The 26,170-nt window shown below is 41.0% G+C and overlaps 1 protein-coding gene across 2 annotated transcripts in view; it reads right to left on the bottom strand.

The window, feature by feature from the left end:
• Positions 1-2,606: 2,606 nt before the first annotated feature.
• The window catches only part of ADAMTS12 (ADAM metallopeptidase with thrombospondin type 1 motif 12), a 177,021-nt gene continuing 153,457 nt past the window's right edge, over positions 2,607-26,170 (bottom strand). For both annotated transcript variants that reach the window (XM_075739600.1, XM_075739601.1), the window contains 7 exons: positions 25,922-26,132; positions 20,881-22,029; positions 14,070-14,222; positions 11,313-11,486; positions 9,581-9,727; positions 7,689-7,842; positions 2,607-5,602 (listed from right to left, as the gene is read on the bottom strand). In XM_075739600.1, the coding sequence (XP_075595715.1) occupies positions 5,367-5,602; positions 7,689-7,842; positions 9,581-9,727; positions 11,313-11,486; positions 14,070-14,222; positions 20,881-22,029; positions 25,922-26,132 (2,224 nt within the window). In that variant the 3' untranslated portion in view covers positions 2,607-5,366. The remainder of the gene's footprint in view (positions 5,603-7,688; positions 7,843-9,580; positions 9,728-11,312; positions 11,487-14,069; positions 14,223-20,880; positions 22,030-25,921; positions 26,133-26,170) is intronic.

Genomic DNA, 26,170 nt, shown 5'->3' with positions numbered 1-26,170 from the left:
AAAAGACCGCCTCCACACAACACCCAATCCCTCCATGTAACTATTTTCCTCTGTTCCAAATCTTTAACTTCGGTTTAGTAAAAACTACACCTAATGAATCATAATGGTAATGGTGAATTAGCAGATGCTCTGAAGAACCCTGATAAATTTTCTTTTTTATTTGATTGTGTCTTAAGTGAGGATGCAATGGCAGCTCAGATATTTCACAACTTCCTGATTTTTCACATGTTCACCACAGATTCCTCCCAAAACACAGGCAGCTCAGCTTACAGAAGATGGCTGGCCACTCTGCAGGTACTGTAGTTATTGCTCATCCTCCTGGCTTTTACTGCTGCCACCACCATGTCTGTAGGGCAGACTTGTACTTCTTGGCTAACATAGCCCAGGTTTTGTTCCTGTGCTGGAGATATCTGTATTTGTTCGTTAAGAGAAAGGAGGAGGTTGAGATCAATTAGTCACAGAAATAAGCAATATCCTTGTGTGAGCTCCCTGTATTTTACCCCCTGGAGGCATAAGGGCTGGGAAGCTGCAGTGCTGGGCAGCAGCAATAAATCATGTTTCTTATTAATCACCATTCTGTGGCAGGAGGAGTCCCTGTAAGCACAGGCAGCTCAGTCCAACGAAGAGAGAGGTGTCTGGCAACAAGTCCTGTTCTCCAGGGCAACACGATAATCCACTGAAAACAAGGACATCTAGAGCGTTCACTTCGATAGGGTTGAAATTTCTCTCTCTTAAGTCTCCAGTGTACTGTGTTTTTGTATCCACAAAATTAATCTATCAATGCTGCTGTATTAAGTGCCTTTGTCTGGAATGCTGCTCCTCAAATCCCTACTGCTCTCTCGCCTCATCCCATCATTGTGAAAGTGATCGTCTCTGCTGGCTGAGAAGCCTGCACACATAGAAATCTCCTGCTGAAAAGGTCTAGTTCTGAGGGTGTTTTCATACCACAAAGTAGCTATTTTCACATTTAGGTACTAGTGGAACTCACATCTATGCACATCTCACCGCCTAGCCCACTAGGATTGCAGAGCATGAGACCAAACCCAAATGGAGAAATGAGTTATTCTAGGTCAATGATGAGGATGCTTATCTGGCCTTTGGCTTACTCAGAGCTGGTTCACAGCAGGGCTGCTGTCACTAGGTGACACAACCCCCCCACCACCCCCACCACCCCCCAACATCCCCCGCAGCCAGCAGCCTTAGAAAGGTTTAGAGAAGGCAGATTTCCAACATCCCCGTCAGTGAGCTGCGAGATGGCACCTGAGTTTGAGGCACACACAAGTGTTTGCTGTCACTATGTGTGACATTTAGGGTCTTCTGAGCAGTGTCCTGGATCTCAAACTGCCCTAAAACAACTTGTGGAAGGGACAGATGGAGGTTGCAAATATAACAATTAGCAGTCAGTCAGTAATTACTTATGAAATATAGTAAATAAATGCTCCCTGTAGGTATCCCTGGATGCCTACATGTACATTACATACACTTAATTCTCCTTAAGCATGGATAATGTCAAGTGATTCTCATGTATTTCCATAAATCTGGTACAGTCACTGACTGACAATCACTTTTCTACAGAAATCATGGAGGAAAATGGACAACTGATTGCTCAAATCCACCCATGCTCGACGGACCCTATTTCCGCTAAAATCATGGGAGGAATCACTAGAACCACAAGCACAATGTTTTCCCTGCATGCTGATTTCATTTTGAGCTGATGCTAGGCAGGCAAAAGGCAGTTCCTTTGGTGGATGCTGCATGCTTGGCCAGGCCAAAGAAGTGCAGAGAGCCATGCAACACAGTGCAGCAGACAGCAGAAACTGCTCATCAGGCTGTGTGTTGCGCAGCAGGTCATCCAGTGAATGCTCATTGAGCCTCTGCACAGTGAAGGGAGCTTCAACTCATTTCTCAATCCAATTCATTCCTCTCCTTTAGAGCACCTGTGCAGGATGCTGCCCCTGCGAGCTGGAGATCCACACCTACCTGGTGAAGTAAGGAGGAGCAACTTCCTGCAACTTCCATAGGGTGTTACGTGGCTGAACCCATAGATGGATGCATGGGTGAAGTTTGAGTGCAAACTGATGCTGCTTTCCACCCAAGCACATACACATAATTGCGATGCTTGTGTTCCTGGGCTGCATGTCAAGGATCAGGGTTAGTATGATTAAGTTTCTAGGCATCAGCATCAGTGGTACTGCATAACTTGAGCATTGAAAAGATTCAAGTGGGAAGGGGTGGGGGCAGGGGGAGTGGGCATGATCATATTGTATACGACTGTTCAGGAAACAAACACATCCTCCAATAGACATGCACACATCTGCTCCCAAGGAGCTAAGGCACATCTGCTTGGACTAGAAGTGGTAAAATGTCATCCATTTCATAGGAAATAACTAAGCCTAGTGATGTAAATTTTTATTTAGCACCATGCTTTATTCTGCTACTTTTCCCCTCACTCTTTTTAATGACCTCTTTTATGCTGGAATATCAAGCATCCAAATAGCCAATGATAAGGATTCCCCTGGAATAGAAAAGATACTTTCTAAGGGTTTTTTCCTTAGAATTCCGTCTTGTGAATCTTCTTGCACTGGAAACATAAAATAGAAGAGACATCAGACATAAGCAATGCCATTTATTGAAGCTTGAAACAAGTATGTCATCAGAGTTTGCTTTTTAAACCTTGAAATGTTAGAACAAGCAGTGGATATGCCAAATACACATTTTTTCTTGAACAACCTGTTGAAGCTGATGTGTCTCAGGCTAATATGATAATATAATGATATTATGCCTCTGCACTTAATACTCTATTCAGTTTTGAGAATAGTGACCATCTGGGTTAGGATCATAAATCCACCTTTACTTAAAAAGAGTTACATCATAAGAAAGGACTCTTGCTAAATGGATGGGAAAGATGACTGCACATATTACTAGCATAGAGATATCAGGCTGGTAAATGTGATGTAAGAACCTATGTAAAGTACAGCAGCGGCACTGCTCTCTTAAAACAGTTCATGTTTTTGTCACAGTCTTTTCCCTAAAGTTTTAAGCTGAGCAACAGTGATGACTGTGTGTTCCCTGGGTAGAAAGATTATTTTGATTAACGTCCATAATACAATTTATTCAGTTTTATCCATTTCAGATGAAATTACAGCTCCCTGAAAAAAACAATGAAGCCAGAAATGGTTACTCCACGCTAGCCATAAGGAGCACTGGAAGGGACAATCCCCCCCTTCGGGCACTTTTTCTCTCACCTGCACTGTATCCACTCAGTCAGGTCCTTTCTCATTAGCCCACATACCTGATGGCACACTTCCGCTGACCTCTGCCGATGAAACGTTGCAGGCACCTCTGAGCATAGAAGAGTCTGACCCTGAAGTGAATCTACCTTTGTCCTGCCCAAATCATAAAAGATGCTTATGAGAACATCAGAAGCATCTGCACTGTTCACCAGTCCAGGTTGTCTGGCCATCAGAGAACTGCATTGCGCGCAGCAGCATGGGCTCTGCTCTACATAATGCAGCCTGAGGCCAAGCCCTGCCCAAATGCTTCCTGGATCAGATGGGACACCTCCACTCCTTCACAGGATCCAGTATTTCTGTCTCCAGTGGAGTAAGGACTGCCCAGATTTCTATTGCTCAAAGCGTCAGTAGCCATTCAGGACCTCAGAAGGACGTAAGCACACTGCGAAACTTAAAAAGCATTGTGTCTGGCATTGGCCAGCAACACCATAGACATGTATTACTTCAAGAGTATGTGCACGTATGCTATGTACACACATGCATGCACATGCACCATTGTAAGTCATCCCCCACATCTGTTATACTAGCACCATATTTTTAACAGTGGATTTTAAGTTTTATCAGCACCTATAACTGGGTTATATTGCCATCACAGAGGTTAATAAATCTAACCTTACCATGCTGCATATGCTGAACTCCCAGAGACTTCAAGTGAAGAAGTGAGCCCTTAGCCAAAGGTCAAAAATCTATGAAAAAGGACGATTAGACTTGTGGCCATCATTAGGTTAACACATTATAGCCAGGCCCGAATATTTCTATTAACTTTCATAAAGGTCTGTCTAGAAATAGGGCTATTGCCAGTCATAGCTCTGTAACCATAGTGACACTTGGATTCATGAATATGCCTCTCACTCTACACTGCATAAAATGTGACATTTCCCTGTATCACAGTCTCAGATTGTCGGGTAGCTAGGAAGTAAATCTGAGATTTTCAAAACAATCAAGGTGTCCAAATCCTATGGAATTTCAAAGGAATCTAAATGTCAGACTCCATCCATCTCTTTTGAAAACACCCAGTTTTGCTTCAAAGGGTCCAGTCTCATCTCCCTAAAGTTTGTTCTGCCATTTCCTTCAACAGCAAAACAGTTACTGGTGCTCTCCTAATGCCTGAGGTCCAGAGCTACGCAGATACTCTGGGTCTCAGGCTCCCATCCCAGGTGCCCTCACCCTCACTATGACCAAGGATTTGCACTGGGGGAAAAGTTTGCTGTGAGTGAGGTGACAGAGTACTGTTGTGGGTATGGGCTTACACTCTACTAGGAGATACTGGATTAAATGATAGGTCTATCATTGAATATTGGGGTGTGAATTACAATCTATTAAGGTGGTAGATGCAAACAGCTTTGCTTTCATGGTACCAAGAAATGTTCCTTAAAATGTATTTGGGAACTTAACATCCCATATTCAGTGACGTTTTCAAGTTGCAGCAAGACATTTGTAGGAGAAGAAAACTGGCCAGGACAGGCTATTGCTGAGGTATCCTTTCAGAGGTTCAGTCAAGTACTAAATGAACATTTTTTTTTTTCTTTTGAAAAATCCAATGTTTCAATTCAGCCTGCATATCATAATCAGTTATTATAAAACTCTGCTTTTAAATTTATGAAGTGAGCAAACAATTTAAAGAAACATGCCCACTTCACCTTATTCCTAAAAACAGAAAAGTGAGTGAATATAGAGGGATGTGGCCCACAGCAGAAGTCTGTGTTTGCTGCCTTCACTCAGCACTCCTGAGTAAGTGGTGCTGCTGTTTCAGGTGCGTTTCAGAAAAGAGATGGAAGGAAGAACAAGTAAAACATTCATTTAAAAAAAAAAAAAAATTATTGCAAGCTTGCATCTAGCCTCTATGCATGCCTAAGAAGTACTAGCTGCTGGTACATTGTAAATTATGTTACAAATTTTGCACTATTACAGAGAAAAATTCGAAGCAGTAAATTAGGACTGATAATCCTAAGGGACATGTCTTCCCAGTGTTGATCACAGATTTCCATTTATGTTGGATGGTTCAGAAAAGAAAAGAAGGTACGTAAAACCTGGAAACACAAGCCCTACTCAAAGCAACTAGATAAAAAACAGCTAGTGCCGAGCAGCATGGTGGTTGTTTTCTTGCTTTTGAGGTGATTTTCTTCTAGATTTAGTGTAATTTTGTTGTTTCAGGCCTCGCTGATCCCAATATCTTGCTTTCTTACGAATTCGGAGCTGACTACAGGTGAAGCAGCACTGAGTCTGTATTGATGGCAGCAAGCACTTGCCAATGCCCTTCAGCCTCTGGCAGAAGTGAACCGACAGCTGGTCTTTGCTACAGGGTAGCCCTATGGTGGAGAAGATGAGAAGAATTAGCTATATTTTGCTGACAAATTATCTGTATTTATAGAATTTTAAACTGCTTTATGCCAGACAGTCATGCCTGTTAAGGCTCTTATTTATGATGGCTTTCTCTTCCTTTGCATTACGGGTCACATTGATCCCCTGAAATTTTAGGACTTTTAAGTGAAGAAGTCCTACTAAACTTCACATCACCTTCTGTCTTGGAAAATACAGTGCTACTTTATTATTAGATGAGACATAGCTCATCTATGTTTTACACTGTAAGGTTTCTGCTTTTAAGAACTGCAAGAGAAAGTCTAGCAACAATGATTTGTGAGTCTGGTATTTTCACATTCTTGTAATAGCACATTTAAGACAAGCACCATGGGCTGGCAGTGTGCTGCAGAGCCAAGCAGGGCATGCAGAAGAGCATAGACAAGGCATATGCAACTACATGTTCAGCTTGACTATGCTTCCATTTCTGCAGCACCAGAATAAGCCAGGGACTGGTACTGTATGTATTATGGTGTTGATAGGTCTGTGGTAGCTTTAATAAACTGACATGTGCCAGATTTAGTTAGATATTACAAAAAGGGGTCCTCAGCTGCGACAGGAGATGGCTAGGGGGGAGAGTCAAGCTTTGCAAAAGCAGGAAGGTGGTTGATTAGCTGAATGCAAGGCTGTTGTTCAGCAAATGCCTCAACACTAGAACTAGGGAAACTCAATGAAACTAGTATAAAGGTAGTTTTAAAGATAAAAGCACTTCTTTTCACAGCAGGCTGTGAACCTCTGGAACTTGTTGCAACAGGAGAGGGTGGAAGCAGACAGCATTGCAGTGTCAAAAACAGGTGCAACGTATTCATAGAAAAAGTTCCGTAAATTTAAACTAAAAGGCACTAAAAGGGGTGCCTTTGATAGTCCTAATATGTCAGTTGGGAATGCTGGAGGAATACCATGGAAATGAATCACAGGAAAGGACTAAACTCCTGTGTTCTCCCTAAGCAGCATCTTCTAAAGTCATTGTGGGAGACACAATATGGAGCTGCATGGACCAATGGTCTACTCAGTAGGGCTTTTCTTAGGTCTTACTGGCCCCTTAAGATTTTATTAACAGAAATAACTATTACTAATCTGTGTAGGTAGTACTTATCTTTCTGAACATGAGAGGGACAGGAGATAAGCAGACCAATTCAACCTTAGGGCAAAACACGTGCTTAAAGACCTTTGAACAGCAGGAGGAGTGATGCATCACTCTCAAGCGTATGCCAGATCTGTACTGCCCTCAGGAGTCAACCCCTCCTCTCATTGTCAGATTGGACCCTTACTGCTGACCTGCTAAGAAGAACCCTCCTCCAAAAGGCCTTTGAAGGCTCTTCCAGAAGGACTCTGAGCTGTTGCTGTTCTTACCTGAAGGAACCTGCTGGATACTACAGTACACAGGCTACACATAACGATACCCTTCTGTAAGCTTGTTCCTCCTCTGCCACTTCTCTTCTGGGCTATTAACTATCTATACAAATGGACTCCTGGGCCCCTGAAAGAGAGGTACAGGACACCCTGAGTCCCAGCAGGACTTCTCTCTACCTCTTCATTTTGGAGACAGTCTCACCCTGTGGGACACTGAATTCATAGTGCTAAGACTGTATCTGGATTCACTGCCAGTCACATTTTTCGTACAGTGTCTGTCTCACTTTGCTTGCTTGCACTCCCAGTTCAAAATGTGCAGTTCCCGTAGGCGTCTTAAGAAATGGCATCTGTTTGGACTCACAGCATGTCCTTCCACAGCCCTCAAAGCAGCCTGTGAGTTACCTAAAACTGGTCAATACAAGCAGACCTATTCATTTAGTTGCAGCACAATAAATTAGGAGCGGATGCTCAAAGAACCGCATTCCCCATCATGGTAACACAAGGTCAGAAGGGCTGGAGAACATGACAACGTGATTCTGCCTACAGTGCAGCTGAGCCATAGCAGGTTAGGCTGACCTATATTCACAACAAGCTGATAAATTAGGTCAGCTCCCTGTTTTTGCAGAATCTCAGCACAAATGGATAGCTTTTTGGAAACTAACTGATGCAGGTGTGTTATCATACCTGTACTTTTCCTGCACTCTTGCATATTGCATTTCTGATACTCCGTGGGCTTGGGTTTATCCACGCACATACTGTCATCTTCAGTTTCATTAGTTTCTATATTCATGCACTTCACAGTTCTTTGCTGAGTGCCCTCTCCACAAGAAACAGCGCACTGAAAGTAATTTGAAAATACATCAAAGTCTTTTACATGGAAATTGTGTATATGCCAATATTTGAGCTGTAATGTGACAGGAAAATAAAAATGCCATACGATCCAGAACCAATGACACTAAAGTACTCTGTGTACTGTATTCTGGATCCAGACACCTCCATGGTGCATCGTGGCCAGATTTGGCAGGATACAGTGGAGGGGTAAATAGTATAACTACAGCATCTTGGAATGTGTAACCAGGGTGAAAGGACTGTTTTCTGCAGGGGAGGATGAGGATGATCTGAAATGCCAGTCCTACAAAGTAAGAGCTTAGTAATCCAAATTAGTACTGCACACAGGAAACAAAATTCCTGTGCTTTCTCACCATCTAAATTAAACATGAATAATCAATTGCAATGTTAGGTCTAGAAATGACCGAGCTGAAGATTTAAAAAAAGCTCAGTGAGATGTTTTTTCTTTCGTGACATTCACATTATGGTTACCCTTTCTTCATGACTGCAAAACAACTGCCAGCTGTTTGTTCTGGCTGCACACAGATCACCATAAAAAAAAGAATATTTTCAAAACATGTTCCTGTACTATTCTATAAATGTACTTAATTCTTCTGACATCCCAGAGCATCTGAGAATTCCAGTTAATTTTAAATTCTTTTTGTCTTCAGCTAAATAGTGGCCAGCAAGATAAATACTTCAACAGATAAAGAATGCCAGCTAATGAAGCACAAGAGATGAAGACAGGACTGGTACCTCTTCAATTTTTCTGAAAATTATCCTCTCTGTAATGTATAACTCTATGCATAAGAGTCAATATTACTGGTGTGAAATACATTAAAAGATCTTAGGTACTCTTGCAGCAACTTTAGATTAATATTTAAAATAGTTTTTTTAATAAAGTACAATAAATGGGATTAACAAATCAGTAAAATAGTTGCTATAGATTTTGGTATTCAGTTGCTTGTTTTACGCATGTCTCAACATTTTCACTTCCATAGTTAAGTGTTAGAGTTACACTAACTCTACTCTGCATTACACTCATATTCCATCTAATGGCTTTGTGTCAAAACCAACTCACGAAATTTTCTGTGTTAAATGACTCTCCACTGTTTCCTTATTTGTGGCTCCTGGCTTTTGGTGTTCTTTAAATGTTCTCTTCTGCTGTGAGGAGTATTTGCAATGTATGAATAGGTTTATTAAGGAAACTGGAAGGAAAGGTTTATTAGATATACCAGTTTCTTTATAACGAAACATGTATTGCAGATACTGGAAGGTTCCCCAAAGATACACCTCATATTTGTCAATTAGATTTCCAGATGCCAAAGCAGAAGGCTATTGGTCAAAACTCAGATATTCTGTTTGTGTGGGCAAGTCTAATATTCCACAAAGTTGGTTTAAGGGTCACCCTGACCCCCTCAATAGTCTCAAACAGTAGATAATTTAAAATGAGTAATGGAAGAATGTCAATGATATCTCATTTTCCATTAGAAAAGGGAAAAAAACCCGCCAGCAAAATCTAATGCAGCAACAAAAAGTAAACGCTGCTATGTCTATCACGGAAGGGACTGAGATGGATGGGCTCTGAAATGTTCAGTAGTATTTTCAAAATACCTCCTATTGTAGCTCCAGCTGTGCATAAGAAACTATACTTGCCACAGATACTGAGGTTCAGTGACAAGTGATTAATATGACCAAATATGGCCAACTCATGACAACAAATAAAACAAAAGAGAAATTAATCCTACCGGGCCCCACGCCTGGTTAATCCACTGCGTACAAGGTTGCCTGTTACATGAGGCAATGGCATTAGGTCTTTTTGTCCAGTCACAGTAGCCCTCTTCTGGGCAGTAGACATGTCGCTTTTGTTGGCCACCACCACATGTTCTCGAACACTAACAAAAGAGGTGCACAAACCCATGAGGAAAGAGGTGGGAATGGATGAGAACCCAGAAACAAACCATTAAGACAGTAGTAAATGCTATTCATTAAAAAATACGGAGCCACAGGTAACAAGATGAGTGTCACTGACCCATGTGATTTAGAAAGATGTACAGGCTAACTATGCATATCAGGTCTTACAGTCCAGATATGAAGAAAAGCTCTGCACGGAGACATTTATTTCATCATAGGCTTGCAAAGAGACAGGGAAGAAGCCATACTTGATCCAAAATACTTGGGGAAAAGCTGTTCTTGACATGTATCAATACAAGGAATATAGGAGAGCATAGAAATGGCAACATAGAACAGGCAACACAGAACTGCAAGATTAATCTGTAATATTTACTGAAGACAGTACAAGTTCATGAGATGCAACATCTCATTTTTATGAGGTGGTTTGGGATATTAAAATTCACCCAGTCCATACAATAAAGTAACTATTTGGCAATAAAAGCATCATAAAAAGACAGTGATGCAAGTTATTTTTTAAACATTCTTTTGTCCACATTCTGGTATTACTTACCAACTGGTTTTTTATTATTATAGACTAGGTCTGCAGTACAGCCTGCTTGAAATACACAAAAGATTTCGTACTCTGACATAAAATAAAGTGCCAGATATACTTTGAATAATGCATTGTCCCTGTCCTACAAGGAATTGCATCCCTATGGTCAGAGGACCAGAAATGGCATCTGATAAATGAACCTTTTCAGTCCAATTCTATCCAGTGTCCTTACCATGAGGACAACTGCCAGGGTTAGACAACTGTTTTTATAAAACATTTTAAGTGGCAAACGGGTCCAATCATTTGGATACTCTTATTTTTACAACCCTTGCTGACTGCTATGACAGAAAATCCCCATACTGGTCTCCTCCTTATTGCAGGTGTGATTTCTTAGTGGTCTGTAAGGAAGCAATCTGATCACCTCCCTTGAAATCCAAAAGCATCAGGTTGACCATGCCACAAACACTGTGGCGCTTTCTCCAACGCTGCTTTTAGTAGGTGTAAAAACTAAAATGTAATCAGATCACACGCTTTAGCTGACATAAATATGTGCCTGGCTGCGTATGAGTTTGTTGGCACAGATTTACATTACAAAGTGACCCAAAAGTCAGATTTATCTTGTGTCTGACCTCAGTCTCTGGCCTCATAAAATTCCAGGCCAAAAGTGTAAAGGAAAATTCTACATTAATCATGAGAAAGAAACATTACAATGGCAGCAGAAGGGATCAGACTGTATGAATCACATTTAGTGATCCAGTAGGATAGTTAAAACAAATCCTCTTCCAGGCCATCTGCTTCTCTCTTTCAGGTTATGGTAATCTACAGCTCTAGCTGTGTGTTCCATGCAATCCTAAGAATGATTCTAGGAAGTCTTACGAACATCTACGATAATTTTTGCTGTAACCATACACAAGGACTGCAGAGCCTCTGAGTGGTACTAACTGCATGTCTTCCTTTTAGTTAAAGTTGAGTTAAAATTAACAGTCACTGTTAATTGACAGCTCCTACCCAAAGCTTGTTTTAAAGAACAATACCTCATTCCAGGGTTCCACACGCCACGGCAAGCAAGGCTCCATGTTACAACTAGTATTGAGTTGTGGTTTATATCCGAGTAATTGGCAATGAAAAGGCCTTAGAAGCCGCTTTTCACGAACATCAATGCAGTGAACATCTCGAGTCTTGAAGCCGCCATTGCAGTTAGCAGAGCACTGTACACAAAACAGAAAGGAGCACATCTCCAAATGATGCTTGCTGAGCAGCTGTCCCTTCCCCAGTCACAGAGGAAGAGGGACAGCCTGAGCTTTGCGCATCCTGACTCACAGAGGGACCTTCCAGTTTACTATAACAACAATCTCTTGTTAGGCTTAAAAACAGTGGTCTTCATCATAGCAAATCAGAACACACCATATAAATATTTCCCTTTCTTCACTGGAACATCTGTTAATAACATGAAGGCGTATTTAATTAGGAAATATTCCCAGCTATTTCCAAAAATGTCATAGTGAGAGAGTCATAATGCAATAAATACAATAAACAAATTCTGTATGCAGGGAAATTGTCAGTTCTTTAGTTATTTCTGAGGGAGGAAGGGAGGAAAGAGGCACAGCTGCATTAAGTTGATTTCTCATTCACCGTGGGAGAGGTCAGTGTCCATGGCAGCAGATTGCTCAGGCTGACAAAACTGTTCCTCGTCTTAGCCCATAGACTTGAGCTGCTGCTGATACCACTCGAAGATGGTGGACTCATCCCACAGCAGCAGTACCCACCCTCACCTTCCTTGCTCCTCCATGGCACCAAGAGGATCCATACCCCAAGAGCAGCCTGGGCATGAAAGAACAGGAGAGAAGACACAGACACCCTGATCCTCTCTCACGGCCTGTGAAATCGCTTCTTAGCTTGCAGCAGTACTGGTGAGCCCTTCCAGTCTCCTCTTTCTCCCCAGAGCTTGCTCCAAGGCTTCATGCAGCAGCACCAGGTTGTGTTCCCACCGACCAAAGCCCAGGACCTCTCCTGCTGCTGAGGAAGAACTGAATTTGCTACCCTGAGGATAAGGACAAATATGCATTTAATTATTTTGCCTTCATCCAGAATTCAAGCCATTTCTGCTGACACCACTGAATAACATGACGCAATATATCAACTGATGCTGTTCTCCTTTGCATAAATAAGCATTCTTCAGTTGAACAAGTAACCTGAATATAATACTTCCTCAGGGAGCTGAAGGATGGATGCAAGGAGAGTCCATGCTCTTGTTCACAGAAGCTTCTGTCCATCTGGACAAAAGTATGTGTTTAATACCAGACATAATTTGCACAGACTGTAAGATCTTGTCTGATGCACCTTTCTTTTTGGGGAGGGGAACAGTCAGATAAGAGAAAAGGAACAGAGAAAGCTTTACTACACTAGCAGGGGAATATAGCCATCTTGCTATCATAAGGTCACATAAAAATGTTTGAAATGAGTAATGAGAAAAACAATTGCTACTTACAAAAGTGAACAAAAAATAGCCATTTTTATATATGAAATAGTAATTAGGTTTGCATAGTTCAATTGCTGGAAAATAAGAGTGGCTAACACAACAGAAATCAGCTAAGAAAAGCCTTTTGTCTGAAATTGGCCTCATAATTGGGCTGACACTTTAAAACATTAATTTCCTATAATATTTTATCATTAAACCTGATTTCTAGCTACTTTCTGTGACATAACTATCATCCACTTGTTGCAAGAACAATAACATTTATGAAGAAAAAGTGAAGGTGAAATATGCTCCGCTGCAATTGGGACTGCAGAATGTCTATGTATCATTTAAAATCAATTTTGAAGGCTTAAATGTGGTTATGTAATGCCTTGGCCTTTCTTGGACTTTCTAAAGAGTCATGTATATTGTGTACAAACCAATTCTATGTCAAAGAGCTCAATAATATAACACTGGTTTTGTAACTATAACCTTTTTTTTGTACGAATCTGCCCTCTAGTCTGATGGCAACAACGTTGTCTGCAAAAATGACACATATTGAGAAAATTTGAGAGACCTATCTTTGTCTTTATTAAATCAACATTATTTCTAATAGAATTTTGTGGGTTTTCTCTTTGGAGTCTTGAAAAATAACCCACTGTTTGAAGCCCAAGTTTTAGACAGTGTGCAGACAAAATGTAAGTCACTAAAGTCCTTCCACACATCTTACAATACCAAAAAAGAACTCAAATGCAATTTCTTGGCTTCCACTTACCACCTCGGACACTCTCCTGTCTCTTGACCAGGCCTGTGTGCATAGCTAGGATCAAATAAGACCCTAGCCATAGTAGGCATTCCCTGATACATTTTTCTTTAGTTTTTTATAATGTAAAACTTAAAAGTTACTTGAATGTGGAACAGACCATGTCACATAAGAGCTAATATACAGTGACAAGGGTGAATAGGAACATGTCAACCCCCTCTCCCAAATTCCCACTTGCTTCTTAAAATTTGGACATGCCTCTGGAGCAGAGATCAAAAAGATGCCACATGCAAATATGTACAGGTTTGCCCTAGGATCTCCACAGAACATGGACAGTGAGCCCTGCTTTAGCTCTACATGCAAGGGTTAATGAGCACGACCCCCACACAGGAAGAACAGATGTGTTTCCATAAATAAGTTAGTCAGGAAATTAGTAAATTAGTGATGAATGGTCAAGTGGGGATCATGTATGCATTCACTAAGTAAATAATTATTTTTAAAATGAAGTCTTTAGAACTCCCTACTCTGAAGTTAGCAAGCTTACTGTTCATGCACAGCTCTGAATGAAGTTACCTTGCTCCAATTTCCTGTTTTCCAGCTAGCGCATGGGCGGAGATAACATTTTCTTGCAGGATCAGGCTTTTTCATGTGCTGACAGTGAGTTGTGTTCCTGCTGCTGCACTCCACGTGTCTCCAGAAAGCCCCCATTCCACAGGTGGTAGAGCACTGCACAAGGGTGAGAGGAAAGCCCAGGGACAAACTCAACGTTAAATCATTCTGAAAACAATCCAGGAACCTAAATGTAAATATTTAGAGCCATTTTAGATAACCTAGTTTATCTAACATATTCAAAAGAAGATTTCAAACTCACCTAAGTCTTACTTAAGGTTCTGAAGGAGGTCTTTTTGTTGCTTTGTTAAGGAAATACCAATTCTGATTTATACCATGCACTGCTCTTCCTTGGCAAACTCCTGCTTACTGAGACATTCTAAATCTGTACCAGCTGTTCCACTGTTTCCTTCTGTGATCTTTGGGGATCCAATGCAAAATGTCACTGCATCTAATCTTCAGCACTGTTCCCTCTCTATCCCTAATACTGCTGAGACATTCAGCAAATTGTGTGCATGATGCTGAAAATCTGAAATAAATTGTGTGAGACTCTTGGGAAAATTGTGCAGGAAAAGGATTTTTGAAGTGATGAATTCTGAGAGTGGCTAAGTATTTCCAACATTTGGGAGGGTTTTAGTGTCTAAAAGGTAAGAGAATATTGATCATGCCAGTCCAGATTCCAAAAATGCATGCTGTTCACCAAAAAAAGTCATTGTAATTGTATTCTGAAGTAGGAAGAGGTGAAAAGTGGCTGGAGACACCCATTTGCCTTTTTCTCCCTTAAAAAGGGAGGGACAGAGAACTATACTCACAGAATCAAATCCAACACATGCCAAGCAGCCTGTAGCTGGCATGAGAAACAGCATAAATAATCTTGCATTAAGTCAGCAAAATGATGAAGAGAGCAACTGCTGTTGTGTGGTTTGAAGTCCCTACATGGAAGTGGGAGAGTTTGCAGGGAAAGCTGAGTAAGTGTCCTTGGAAAGATAAGGAGAGCTAAGCTGAAGCTAAGGCAGGGCAAAAAAAAAAACATTGAAGACATGGAGCTGTTGCCAGATTCAGTCAGAGAAATGGGAAAAAAGGGTTAATGGTCACAACAAAGAATTTTCAAAATTATGAGTCTGTAAGGCCTCTGCAGCATGCCATCTCCAGATTCCGAGATTCCTGGGACATCTGTCCAAGAGGCCACAAAGATCCTGTTAAAGGGGACTGCGTACCACCGTTCCGTTTTGCATAGTCACGTATCTATCCAAGACAATTTGTCTGTTCAAGAGGATGGACTATCCTTGTCTTGGTTGCTGACTGTTTGATGGCTCCCCCCAGCCCTGCTATACCAGTCTGACAACACGAAGACTTTATTGAAGGGCTGCTTAGTCTTTGACCAAAATCCCATTCTGAGCATTCATGAGAAGATCAAAGATAGCTCCAGGGATGACATTGAGCAGAGCATACTTAAAAAGCTTTATGTTCTTGTCTGAGGGAGGTGAAATACAGTAGTATTCTTCCAAAAATTGTTTTGTGCAGGTACAGAGCCAACAGAGAAAGGCAAGATGCTGGAAATAGTACTGGGAGAAAGCTTTAGCTTTCTTGACCATTGTTTCATGTTACATAAAAGAGACCGATTGCTCTGAAGTTCAGTAATACTTACTGCTTTTCCCTCTTGTCATTCAGATACCAAGACTTCCTCTTGTCACAGTAGGTGTCTATTACAGAGGGAGGAAATGCAGGTGACTTTTCATGACCAATAACAGAGGTGCAGAATGAGCGTATCTGGTGGTAATGGGGTATCTTTGGTACCCAGAAAGCTCTTAGAAGGGTAAAAGTGACAGCCCAGAACAACCTGGGAAAGTAGTAGGAAAGACATTAAAAGTTACAGACAGAGGCACCGATGTCATTGGGCACTGTTTTGCCCTGCTCTAATTAGTGCTCTCCTTTGGGAAGTTAAGTGTCAACAATGTTATGGGACATGTCACACCAATTCATCTCAATGACTATCGCTATTCTTGGGCACTATTTATTTAATAGTATAGACATACCCTAAGGAGCAAAGAAATGTCAGAATATTGGCGGTCACTAAAAGAGAAAGAGAGCACAGCAAGAGATTCAACTAGGTAGATGCAATAGTCTTGAAATATCAATGCCTTGGAGAGATGTCATCTAAAAACAGGCACAAAGTTTTACTAAGGACAAGAAAATAAAGTCAGAAAATTGTAGACTAAAACTGAATTTAAAGTAATGACCAGTAAAAAAAGGTTCTGTGAATGTTAGAATCAAGGTGTGGGGAGGAAAACCAAAATTTTTATTTTATGAGAAAGATAGTAGCTGACTTATTTACAGAATCACAGGATAGTTGAGGATGGAAAGGACCTCTAGATGTCATCTTGTCCAACCCCTCTGCTCAAGCAGGGCCACCTAGAGCCAGTTGCCCAGGACATATTCAGATGGTTTCAGAATATCTCCAAGGATAGTGATTCCAGAAATTCTCTTTTTAACCACCTTTTGTTCTGCATACTTGAAAAAAAAAAAAAAGTTAAATGTGGCAGGCTTCACAAAGGTAATTTTAACAAGAAACAATAACTTGAACAAGACAGCAAAAGATTACTAAAACACTAAAGAAGAGTAAAGTAAGATGCATTAAGTATCCTTGAATTGATTTCATCAGTCTGTGAAACCAAATGTATTGACCTTACCTCAATATTCATTCAAGTGTTCTTGAATTATCTTTGAACTGTTGAAAATTATTTTTTGAAATATATTAGGAAAGTCTCAGAGGATTAGTGAAGAACATCTTTCAAGTTATCTTAAGGAAAAGAAAAAGGCAGATCTGTAGACTAATGGAACACTTCACCTAACATTACTTCACAAGAAGATACAAAGGCAAATTATTAAACAATCAAGATGAAAATGGTAAATACTAAGAAAGATGATAAAGTAATAAAACTTCCCACATGGACCTATCTAGAACAAATGATTCAAGACAATTTAATATCAGGTCTCTGAGCAGCCTGATCTAGTTGAAGATGGTCATTGCAGGGGGGTTGGGCTAGATGACCTTTAAAGGTCCTTTCCAACCCAAACCATTCTATGATTCTACGATCCTTCTCTGACAGGGGCACCTAGCTTAATGAAAACAGAGAGCCAGCTGATGTGATGCATTTTGACATGATCTCATAGAGCATTCTTTTAGCAAATGACGGAAATATGGTCTATGTGAAGTAATTACAAGATTGGTGCACAGCTAACTGAAAAACTGTAATAAAGTGGTCCTCAGTGATTCAATATCAAAACGAAAAGACATTTCAAATATGGTTCTGCAGGGCTCTGTCTAGAGCCAAGCTCTCTTCAGTATTTTTGTTAACTAACTGAATGATGAAAGACAGCATGCAATTGTAACATTTGCACATGACGCCAAGTTGGGAGAGTTGCAGAAATGCTGGACACCACAATCAGAATCTGAAACATCTTGCCAAGCTGAAAAATTAAGAAAACAGTAACCTGAAATTCAAAACGATATGCAGAACCCTACATTTAAGGAGATTTTTTAATACATATATATATATATATACACACACACACATGCTCATCCCAAACAAATCTGAGACCATCTGCTGATCTAGAAATACTATATTAAGAGATCCAGGGTTTACAATGGACCACAAATTGAATAAATTGAAGTAGGATGACTAGCAAACAAGACAAATCTCATCTCAGCATTCACAAAGAAGGTCGTATATAAAATGATAGTGATTATTCCATTTTATTTGCCAGGTGTCAGCTGGGGCCATAATGAACATCACTGATGAAGAAATATACGATGAAACTGAGCAAGTCTGCAGGAGAACAACAAAGTCACCAGCTATTTAGAAAACACAAGGAAAATATGAAAAGAACCAGGTTGTTTTGTTTAGAAAAGAGATCCCAAATTAGTTATTAAAAAGACAATTATCTTCCATAGTGTGCATATAAAAACCAGAATCTTCATTTTCAGTACAGAAGATGTTCGTATGTATAAGGAAAATATTTCTAATGTGAGTAATGAATGACAAGGACAGACTGCAGCATCTCTGTATTATAGACTTCTGTTTGGGATGTGCTGGGCTTAGGAGCACAACCTTTGCCTGGACTTTCCCTTGCAGGCTTTCACCCAGGCAGATCTAAATGCAGGTCTTTGGGCATGTGCAGAAGGAAATGCTTCATTTGTCCCACTTGAACATGGGAAGCTAAAGCCATTCTCACTTGGGCAAGGGAAGGCATAAGGTGAGACTGAAGCAACTGCTGATGTGGTGGTGACAAGGCAGAGGTCTTACCCACTGGCTGCATCCAGAGGGCACCAACAGGATCTCGGTTGTCTAGCTGTGCCTCTGTGGGATGCACTAAGTCATCTCTTGCTGTCCTTTTTAGCCCTGCATTTCTGCATCTCCATTAATTTCAGGCAGAAGTGAGAGCAAACAGGTACGGAGAAACAGACCTTTGATAGCCTTCTCCATCAATACCGACACAGAGGCAGATCAGCGCAAGGAGGTTTCCAGATCTGGACCCCTGGCTGCATGATTAGCTTGGTTAAAAAAGGCCATCAGAAAAATGAGGGAACTTGTTCAGATACCAAAATCTCTCACTTTAGGTATCATGGTGTGAAGAACATAAAATCCATTAGCATAAAAAGAACTATGTTTACATAAAAACAGAATTTTACAGTGGTAAGAATATTAAATAGAAGTTTATTCTATATTCTTTGATTATAGTTGATAGAATTGGGTGGTTGCCCCCTCACCAGCCCTGACCCCACAGGAACTTCTGTCTCAGGACACAGCAATGTAATAGCACAGGAAGCTAACTGTTAAAAAGCCTGGTGCTGGGTATTGGTAAAGGAAAGTCAATAGCAATATACAAAAAATAGTAAGCACTTTTCTGAGGCCATAGAAAACTCTGCAACCTATACTGCTCCTGCACAGAAATTATTCAAATATTACAACCATTTGGTGATGACCAGGGATCAGGGGAAACTGGGCCAAGTTATCAGCTTTCAAATCACGTATCTTCGAGACACTTCACACACCAAAAGAGTTTTCAAACTCCCTGTAAGCTGTACTTGTTTCATTTACTCAAATATATAGACAGACAGCACTTTCAAAAGTGAGTATTACAGGAGTATTACAATGCCTGTTTTGACTGAATTTCACAAAGTAAAAGTTCATTTTGGCACAGCCATTAACGCAGATAAAATAACTGTTCATTTCTATGTTCAAATAAGATGTAGTGTAACACTGCTAATTGTCAGCTGCTGTATCCAAAGATACGGTACAACCACATCTACTGGCCTACGCCAACCAGACAAAATGCTTTTAGTTTACAACTGCTACAACCCAGTTCCAATCTATGATCACCTAAACTTCAAAAAAAGGTTCAGAACTAAATGTTGCAACGTCTCCCCCATGGACATGTGCTGGACAAATTACAACCACTGATATATCAGTTAAACTTTGGACTAATATTCTTATCTTTGCTTTATAGATTGAAACTGATTTTACCAGGCAGAACTCTGCTCTGACTTCAGAGGTATTTGCTTAATGTTGGATACAAACACTGATGGAGGAATGAGATAGAAATGCACCACAAAAACCTGTTAATAGCCAACTAAAATATGTTTAAGTATCCATGTTATTAATGTGCTTTTTATAGTAATAAAGCTAGTCTACTGTGCTGGTTTTGACTGGGGTAGAATTAATTTTCTTCATAGTAGCTGGTTTTGGGGCTGTGTTTTGGATTTATGCTGAAAACAGTGTTGATAACACAGGGATGTTTTTGTTGTGTAAGCAGTGAGCAGTGCTTACAGAGCCAAGGCCTTTTCTGCTCCTCACACCACCCCACCAGCGAGTGGGCTGGGGGTGCACAGGGAGTTGGAGGGGACACAGCTGGGACAGCTGACCCCAGCTGACCAAAGGGATATCCCATACCATATGGCATCATGCTCGGCGTATAAAGCTGGGGGAAGAAGAAGGAAGGGAGGATGTTTGGAGTGATGGCGTTTGTCTTCCCAAGTCACTGTTACGTGTGATGGAGCCCTGCTTTCCTGGAGATGGCTGAACACCTGCCTGCCCATGGGAAATGGGGAATGAATTCCTTGTCTTGCTTTGCTTGCATACGCAGCTTTTGCTTTACGTATTAAACTGTCTTTATCTCAACCCATGAGTCTTCTCACTTTTACTCTTCTGATTCTCTCCCCCATCTCACCGGAGGGAGCAAGCAAGCAGCTGTGTGGTGCTTAGCTGCTGGCTGGGGCAAAAGCATGACACTTACCTACATGACATGACTTAGTCTCATACTAAGCTAGAAAACACACATAATTTAGAGAGAAATGATATGTAAGTGAAGGTTAGAAAATAATAGCATATCGACAGCTAACTTGCATTATCTACTTATTTGATAAGTAGATACAAGCATATTCATTTGGTGGCTCCAGGATTCATCTAATAGCTTAATTTTTTGCTGTGCACTGATACAAAACTCTTGAGTTATTTCTCATTATATTCGAACCTGAATGTCATGTCCCTGGAAGAGTTATGCATAATTTTGCAGAATCTATCAATACTGAGACATTCTGTGTAAGCAATCTAACATTAGATATTCCAAGTTATCAATTTCATGACAAGTATTTCATCTGAATGTGTGATACTCATTTCAGCTAATCACGACAAGCTAAGAAGATTTATTTCCTCAGCAGTGGTTCAGACAATTGTTCACACTCTCCACTTCTTATGAATTAAAAATAACTTACCTCACTCCAGTTGCCTATTATCCAGTATGCATCACCAAGCAAGTTGCTGGATGTTATTAGGTGGCTGTTTGGTGTGACATTCGTCAAAATCCCCTCAGATGTTGCATTTTGGTTCCTGAGAGTATGCTCAAGAGCTGACAATTGTGTGCTGGAACTTATGGCATCAGGTAGCTTTATTTCTCTTCTCTTGTCAGTCTGGTCTCTCGGTACATCACCAAACGCTGTGGGCATTACTGTAACCAAAGCTTGTGGGGTAGTTACTTCTACAACAGGCACATCAACTTGCAGACTGATATAGTTTGCTGTTGTTGGAAATGCCAACCCTTGTTCTGCTCTGCTAACAGGAAGGAGTGTAGAAGTTTCTGGGTGATGAGATGCTGTGGGGGGTTGAGAAGTCACACCCTCATTTTGAAGGACAGGAGAGCTGGTATCTAGGGTTGTGCTCCTGGTTCTGATTTCAGGATTGAGTTCCGTGCTGTAAAGAAGATCAATTGGTTTCTCACTGCCTCCAGCTGCCCCATCAATGTCATCAGATTCTTCAGTTAAATAATCATAGCTGGAAGTTATTTCTGGACTACTGGTGAATGAGGAGACAGGAGTGTCCTCACTTCTTTGCACCTCACTCTCTACAGTAGAAATTGGCTTACTTTCAGAAATATTTTCAGCATGCCTTGTAATTTCAGTACTTAAGCTATTATGAAAAGGCCATGAAGTAGTATTTTGGTGTGAACTATTTTCAGTAGAAACAACTGAATAATTGTAAACATCATTTGGTCCAGCAAAATTATTTTGTAATGTTTTGTTGGCTGTTCCTTCTTTTACTGAGACATTACCCAAACCAGAGGATGTGGGCAAACAGGGAGCTACCGTTTCAGGCTTGGGTATTTTTGTTGTTGTACGGGACCTTGGGCTTGGTATGGTTATTCTTGGAGGAGGAGTCTGTTCAGGATTAGTACTTGTTTTTCTGATTATGATCTTTCCTCTTCTGGGTGCCAGTCGGGGTATCAGAAATCTTCCAGCAGAAGGACATTGCTGGAGACCACACAGGGCCTTAGAGTTTGGTCTCTTGGAAGTATCACATGGTTCATCCTTATTTTTGGCACAAGTGACATTACGAGTCCTTATTCCACCACCACAAGTAACCGTGCACTGCAAAAAGAAACAGAATTAATGTGTCTCCCCTCTTCATTCTGCTGCACATATCAATAAAAATAAGTATCAAATGGCACTTGTTTATAATAAAGCAGCATTGCTATAAATAATCAATAACAAAGCTTTTCCTGAGGAACAAGCCCTTCATTCTAGTGATGTTCTGCTATCACGGAGCTCTTTCCAGGTTTTAGAACAGTAAATGTCACCTTGGGGAAACAGTCATGAAAAAGAGACTAAACAATAAAGACAAAATATGGAAGTAATATGCTAGAATTTTATTTTTTTGGTGAATCACAAAAGTTGTTTAGCCAACACCTTTTCTACCAGGGTTAAAAAAAAAAGACTAAAATTCTGCCAACAAATATATATCCAACTGGCACAGTGCTGGCTACTCACAGTGCCACAAATCCACTGTGATCATCCATGCAGCTCACAGATCCTTGCTGACTTTATGAAATGGCTTTTTCATTCAGTGTTAGTGCAACAACCACATGCTGCCAGGGCTGCTAGCATGTCTCTCCTAATTACAGACTACTGAAAGTAATTAACCTACCTGGCTTCTATTTAAATGGAAACACTTTTGTATAAGGGGTGCTGGAAGCTAAGACGACCAACATTTTCTGTGATTTTTTTTTTCATCCTCAGCCCACAGGCACTGGCATGCCTTCAGCAGCTGTCCCTCCACTGAGAACTTTCTGAAATTTCAACCAATTTCTCTGGTCTGAGGTACTAAGGCTGGATGACTGGTCAGGTATGAATGGAGATGTTACATACAACCTACTGGAAGAAGTCTTCCGAGGATGCAAGGGAGCCTGACCAGCTAATTCAGCTGGCTTAAACCAGGTGCTCAACATGAAGTGATGAACACTCCTATTTGCCAGCACTTTAAAACCCCTGGAATATCTAACCCTTTTTAGAGCTAGTCTAGGTCATGGGGCAGTAGAAACACCAGAGACCTTGTGTTACTTGGGGCTCCCTCTGTTGTTAACACTTGTAAAATACCATCAGCTCTGCATCAACAGGAGCAGAGAGGAAAGTTCATTAGCCTGTCTTCCTTCCACTGCCAGCTGTATAGCACATTTCTAGTACTCAGGTCTATGCAAGTTTACATCAGCTGCTGAAGTTATTCAGTAAAGGATTTTGCTTATTGAGGAAGGCAGCAATTGCCAGCACTACACTGATGCTTACATAGAAATACAACACACTTATTTTGTCAGACTTTGCCACTTGGATGATTTAGATTAGCATTCGTGTGAGTTAAAAGGAGCATCCAACCTCATTAACTTTTGAGGGTAATGGCTATGTCCCAGAATTAGCCTTGGAAATCTCTGCTTTAGATTACAAACGTTTACTAAAAAGAGACTTCAGAATGGATACAACACTCTATCCTCATTATCTGTCTAATTAAGTATGTTCGGTTTATAAGATACAGAATGATTTTCTCACAGCCAGATAAGTTCAGAGCAAAAGGAAGTTTTGCCTGTGTAAAATCCCTCCCTTACATTCACTAATAAGGAATGTTCTGCAGTTACAAGTCTCCTGACAATCCTATCGTTTGTGCAGGAGAAATAGTCTGTTCTACACTTCCTCCCCTATTTCTACAGGTGTAGAAATTTATTTTTGTCAGTAATTTGCAAATATAATCCAACAACAGAAGAGGACCAGCTGTATTCTGTAATAGCATGACGTTTCTATATAGTTGTACTGCTAGCAATGTAGTCCCAGTCTATTTTTTCACAGGCAGTTAAAACATGGTGGCTACTCAATTCCCAAAACAATCAACATTCAGTGACAATGGTTTGTAAGCAGCATAAACGGAATTAGTACTGTCACAAAATTCTATTAGTTTATTACCTGAATCTGCTCTCAAACACAATGATGAGTCTGGTAAAAAAAAAAAAAAAAAAAAGAAAAAAAAAAAGAGGAGAAAGAAGGGAGAGGAGTTTTCAAAAAAGGAAATTAGACCAGAATAGAACAGAATAGACTAGACTATTTCAATTGTAAAGGACCTCCAACGCTCACCTAGTCCAACTGCCTGACCACTCCAGGGCTGACCAGAAGTTAAAGCATGGTGCTACAGGTGGTGTCCAAATGCCTCTGAAACACTGACAGGCTTGGGGCATGAACCACCTCTCTAGGGAGCCTGTTCCAGTGTGTGACCCCCCTCTTGGTAAACAAATACTTCCTGATGTCCAGCCTAAACCACCCCTGGCGCAGCTTTGCACCGTACCCATGTGTTCTATCACTGGGTACCAGGGAGAAGAGCCCAGCACCTCCCTCCCCACCTCCCCTCCTCAGGGAGCTGCAGAGAGCCGTGAGGTCGCCCCTCGGCCTCCTTGTCTCCAAACTAGACAAACCCAGAGTCCTCAGCTGCTCCTCACAGGACATGCCTTCCAGCCCTCTCACCAGCTTTGTTCTCTCCTCTGGACACATTCAAGGACCTTCCCGTCCTTGTTAAATGGTGTGTCCCAGCACTGCACGCAGCACTGCAGGTGAGGCCGCACCAGCGCTGAATACAGTGGGATAATCCCCTCTTTTGGCCGGCTGGTTTTGCTGTATTTGATGCCCCCCCCCAGGATGGGGTTTGCCCTCTGGGCTGCCAGGGCACAGATCTTGGCTGCCCAGATCCCCTTCTGCAGGGCAGCTCTCCAGCCACTCCTCCCCCAGTCTGTACTTGTGCTCAGGGTTACTCTGTCCCAGGTGCAGAATCCGGCGTTTGCACTTGTTAAAGTTCATCCCATTAATCATAGAGCAATGCTCCGATCTGTCTAGATCCCTCTGCAAGGCCCCTTGTCCCTTGAGAGAGTCAACAGCACCTCCCAGTTTGGTATCGTCATCAAACTTGCTAATGGTGCATTCAACTCCTGCATCCAGATCATTGGTCTTGGAAGTTTTGAAAAACTTAGTAAACTTCATTTTTATTGACACCTGAACTGGAAAACATTCGTTGTGCATTTGTTGTCATGATTGTCAGCTACACTGATAAACTATCTATTTATAAGGTGAACCATGAGCAAGTCATACTACAACAGAATAATAAAATAATTTTAAAATTTCACGTGACTCAAAAGCTACTTCTCCCCACTCCAGAAGTGCATGTTTATTTTTCATGGAGAAGTACACTGCTCCACATGTGGGGGACCCTGAACCCTCCTTGCCTTCAATAGAAAGTGAAGTTGTGAAACACCTGTAAATACGAGCACCCTAATCTTAAGAAACCTAAGAAGCACGAGGTCCTTCCACAGATTAAAATCTATGACAAAGCACATCAAATGTGTGCTCCCTACTAGTACTAACAAACATTGCAGAATATGTTGCAGTATATTTAAACAAATTTAGTATAGTGCAGTGATCATTTTGATGACCTCACATTCTGCAGATCATCAGCTGCCATGAAATAATTGCACCATATTTAATTAACTCTTAAAGGATACACAGGTATTCTATTGTTTGTTAGGGCTCCAGATTAATACTGGAAGTAAACAGCTTGCATACTGTAGCAAGAACAGCAGAGTTATGTATGCAAGAGATATGAAGGTAAAGAATATAAAAATGGTTCTTTGTAAGCCTACAGACATGACACAGAGCTTCTCTCCATCTAGTCCAGAGCAGTAATAAGTACTACACAGATTTTCAGCATGCAAGCATGCTCTGCTCTACAGTCCCAAACGCTCAGCAAGCCAAACCCCTAGAAACAGTTAACACACAACATTTGCTGAGGTCTTTAGGAAGCAGGGCAGCTTTTTTCTTCTGCATAAAGGATTTGTGAAGACATGTTAACAAAAAAAAACAATTAAAAAAAGGTAAAAAAGCAAGTCATTGGTCCTCTCTGCTGACTATAATAGGTCATTTTGAAAAAAAATTTCAATATTACAACTGCCATGTTTACCTCAGTCCAGTTGCCCACTGTCCAGTCAGATGGGCACAAGATATCTCTGTTGCACGACAGATGAGTCTTCGGTTTAAGCAGGTGCTGGCACTCTGTGACAGCCAGTGCCTGCTCATCAGATCCCACTGTCTGGATGCAAAGTACAGTTCGCTTCTTCTGGCCTGTTGGGCCACACGTGGTCGAACATTTTTGCCACTCTCCTGCCCACCATCTGAAAAACAGAGGGGTAAGAAACATCAGAAAACACCA

Source organism: Balearica regulorum, chromosome Z (genome assembly GCF_011004875.1).
Source record: "Balearica regulorum gibbericeps isolate bBalReg1 chromosome Z, bBalReg1.pri, whole genome shotgun sequence".
Classification (NCBI taxonomy): domain Eukaryota; kingdom Metazoa; phylum Chordata; class Aves; order Gruiformes; family Gruidae; genus Balearica; species Balearica regulorum.
Note: the sequence above shows the minus strand (reverse complement) of the source record. Positions and strands in the feature narration are given on the sequence as shown.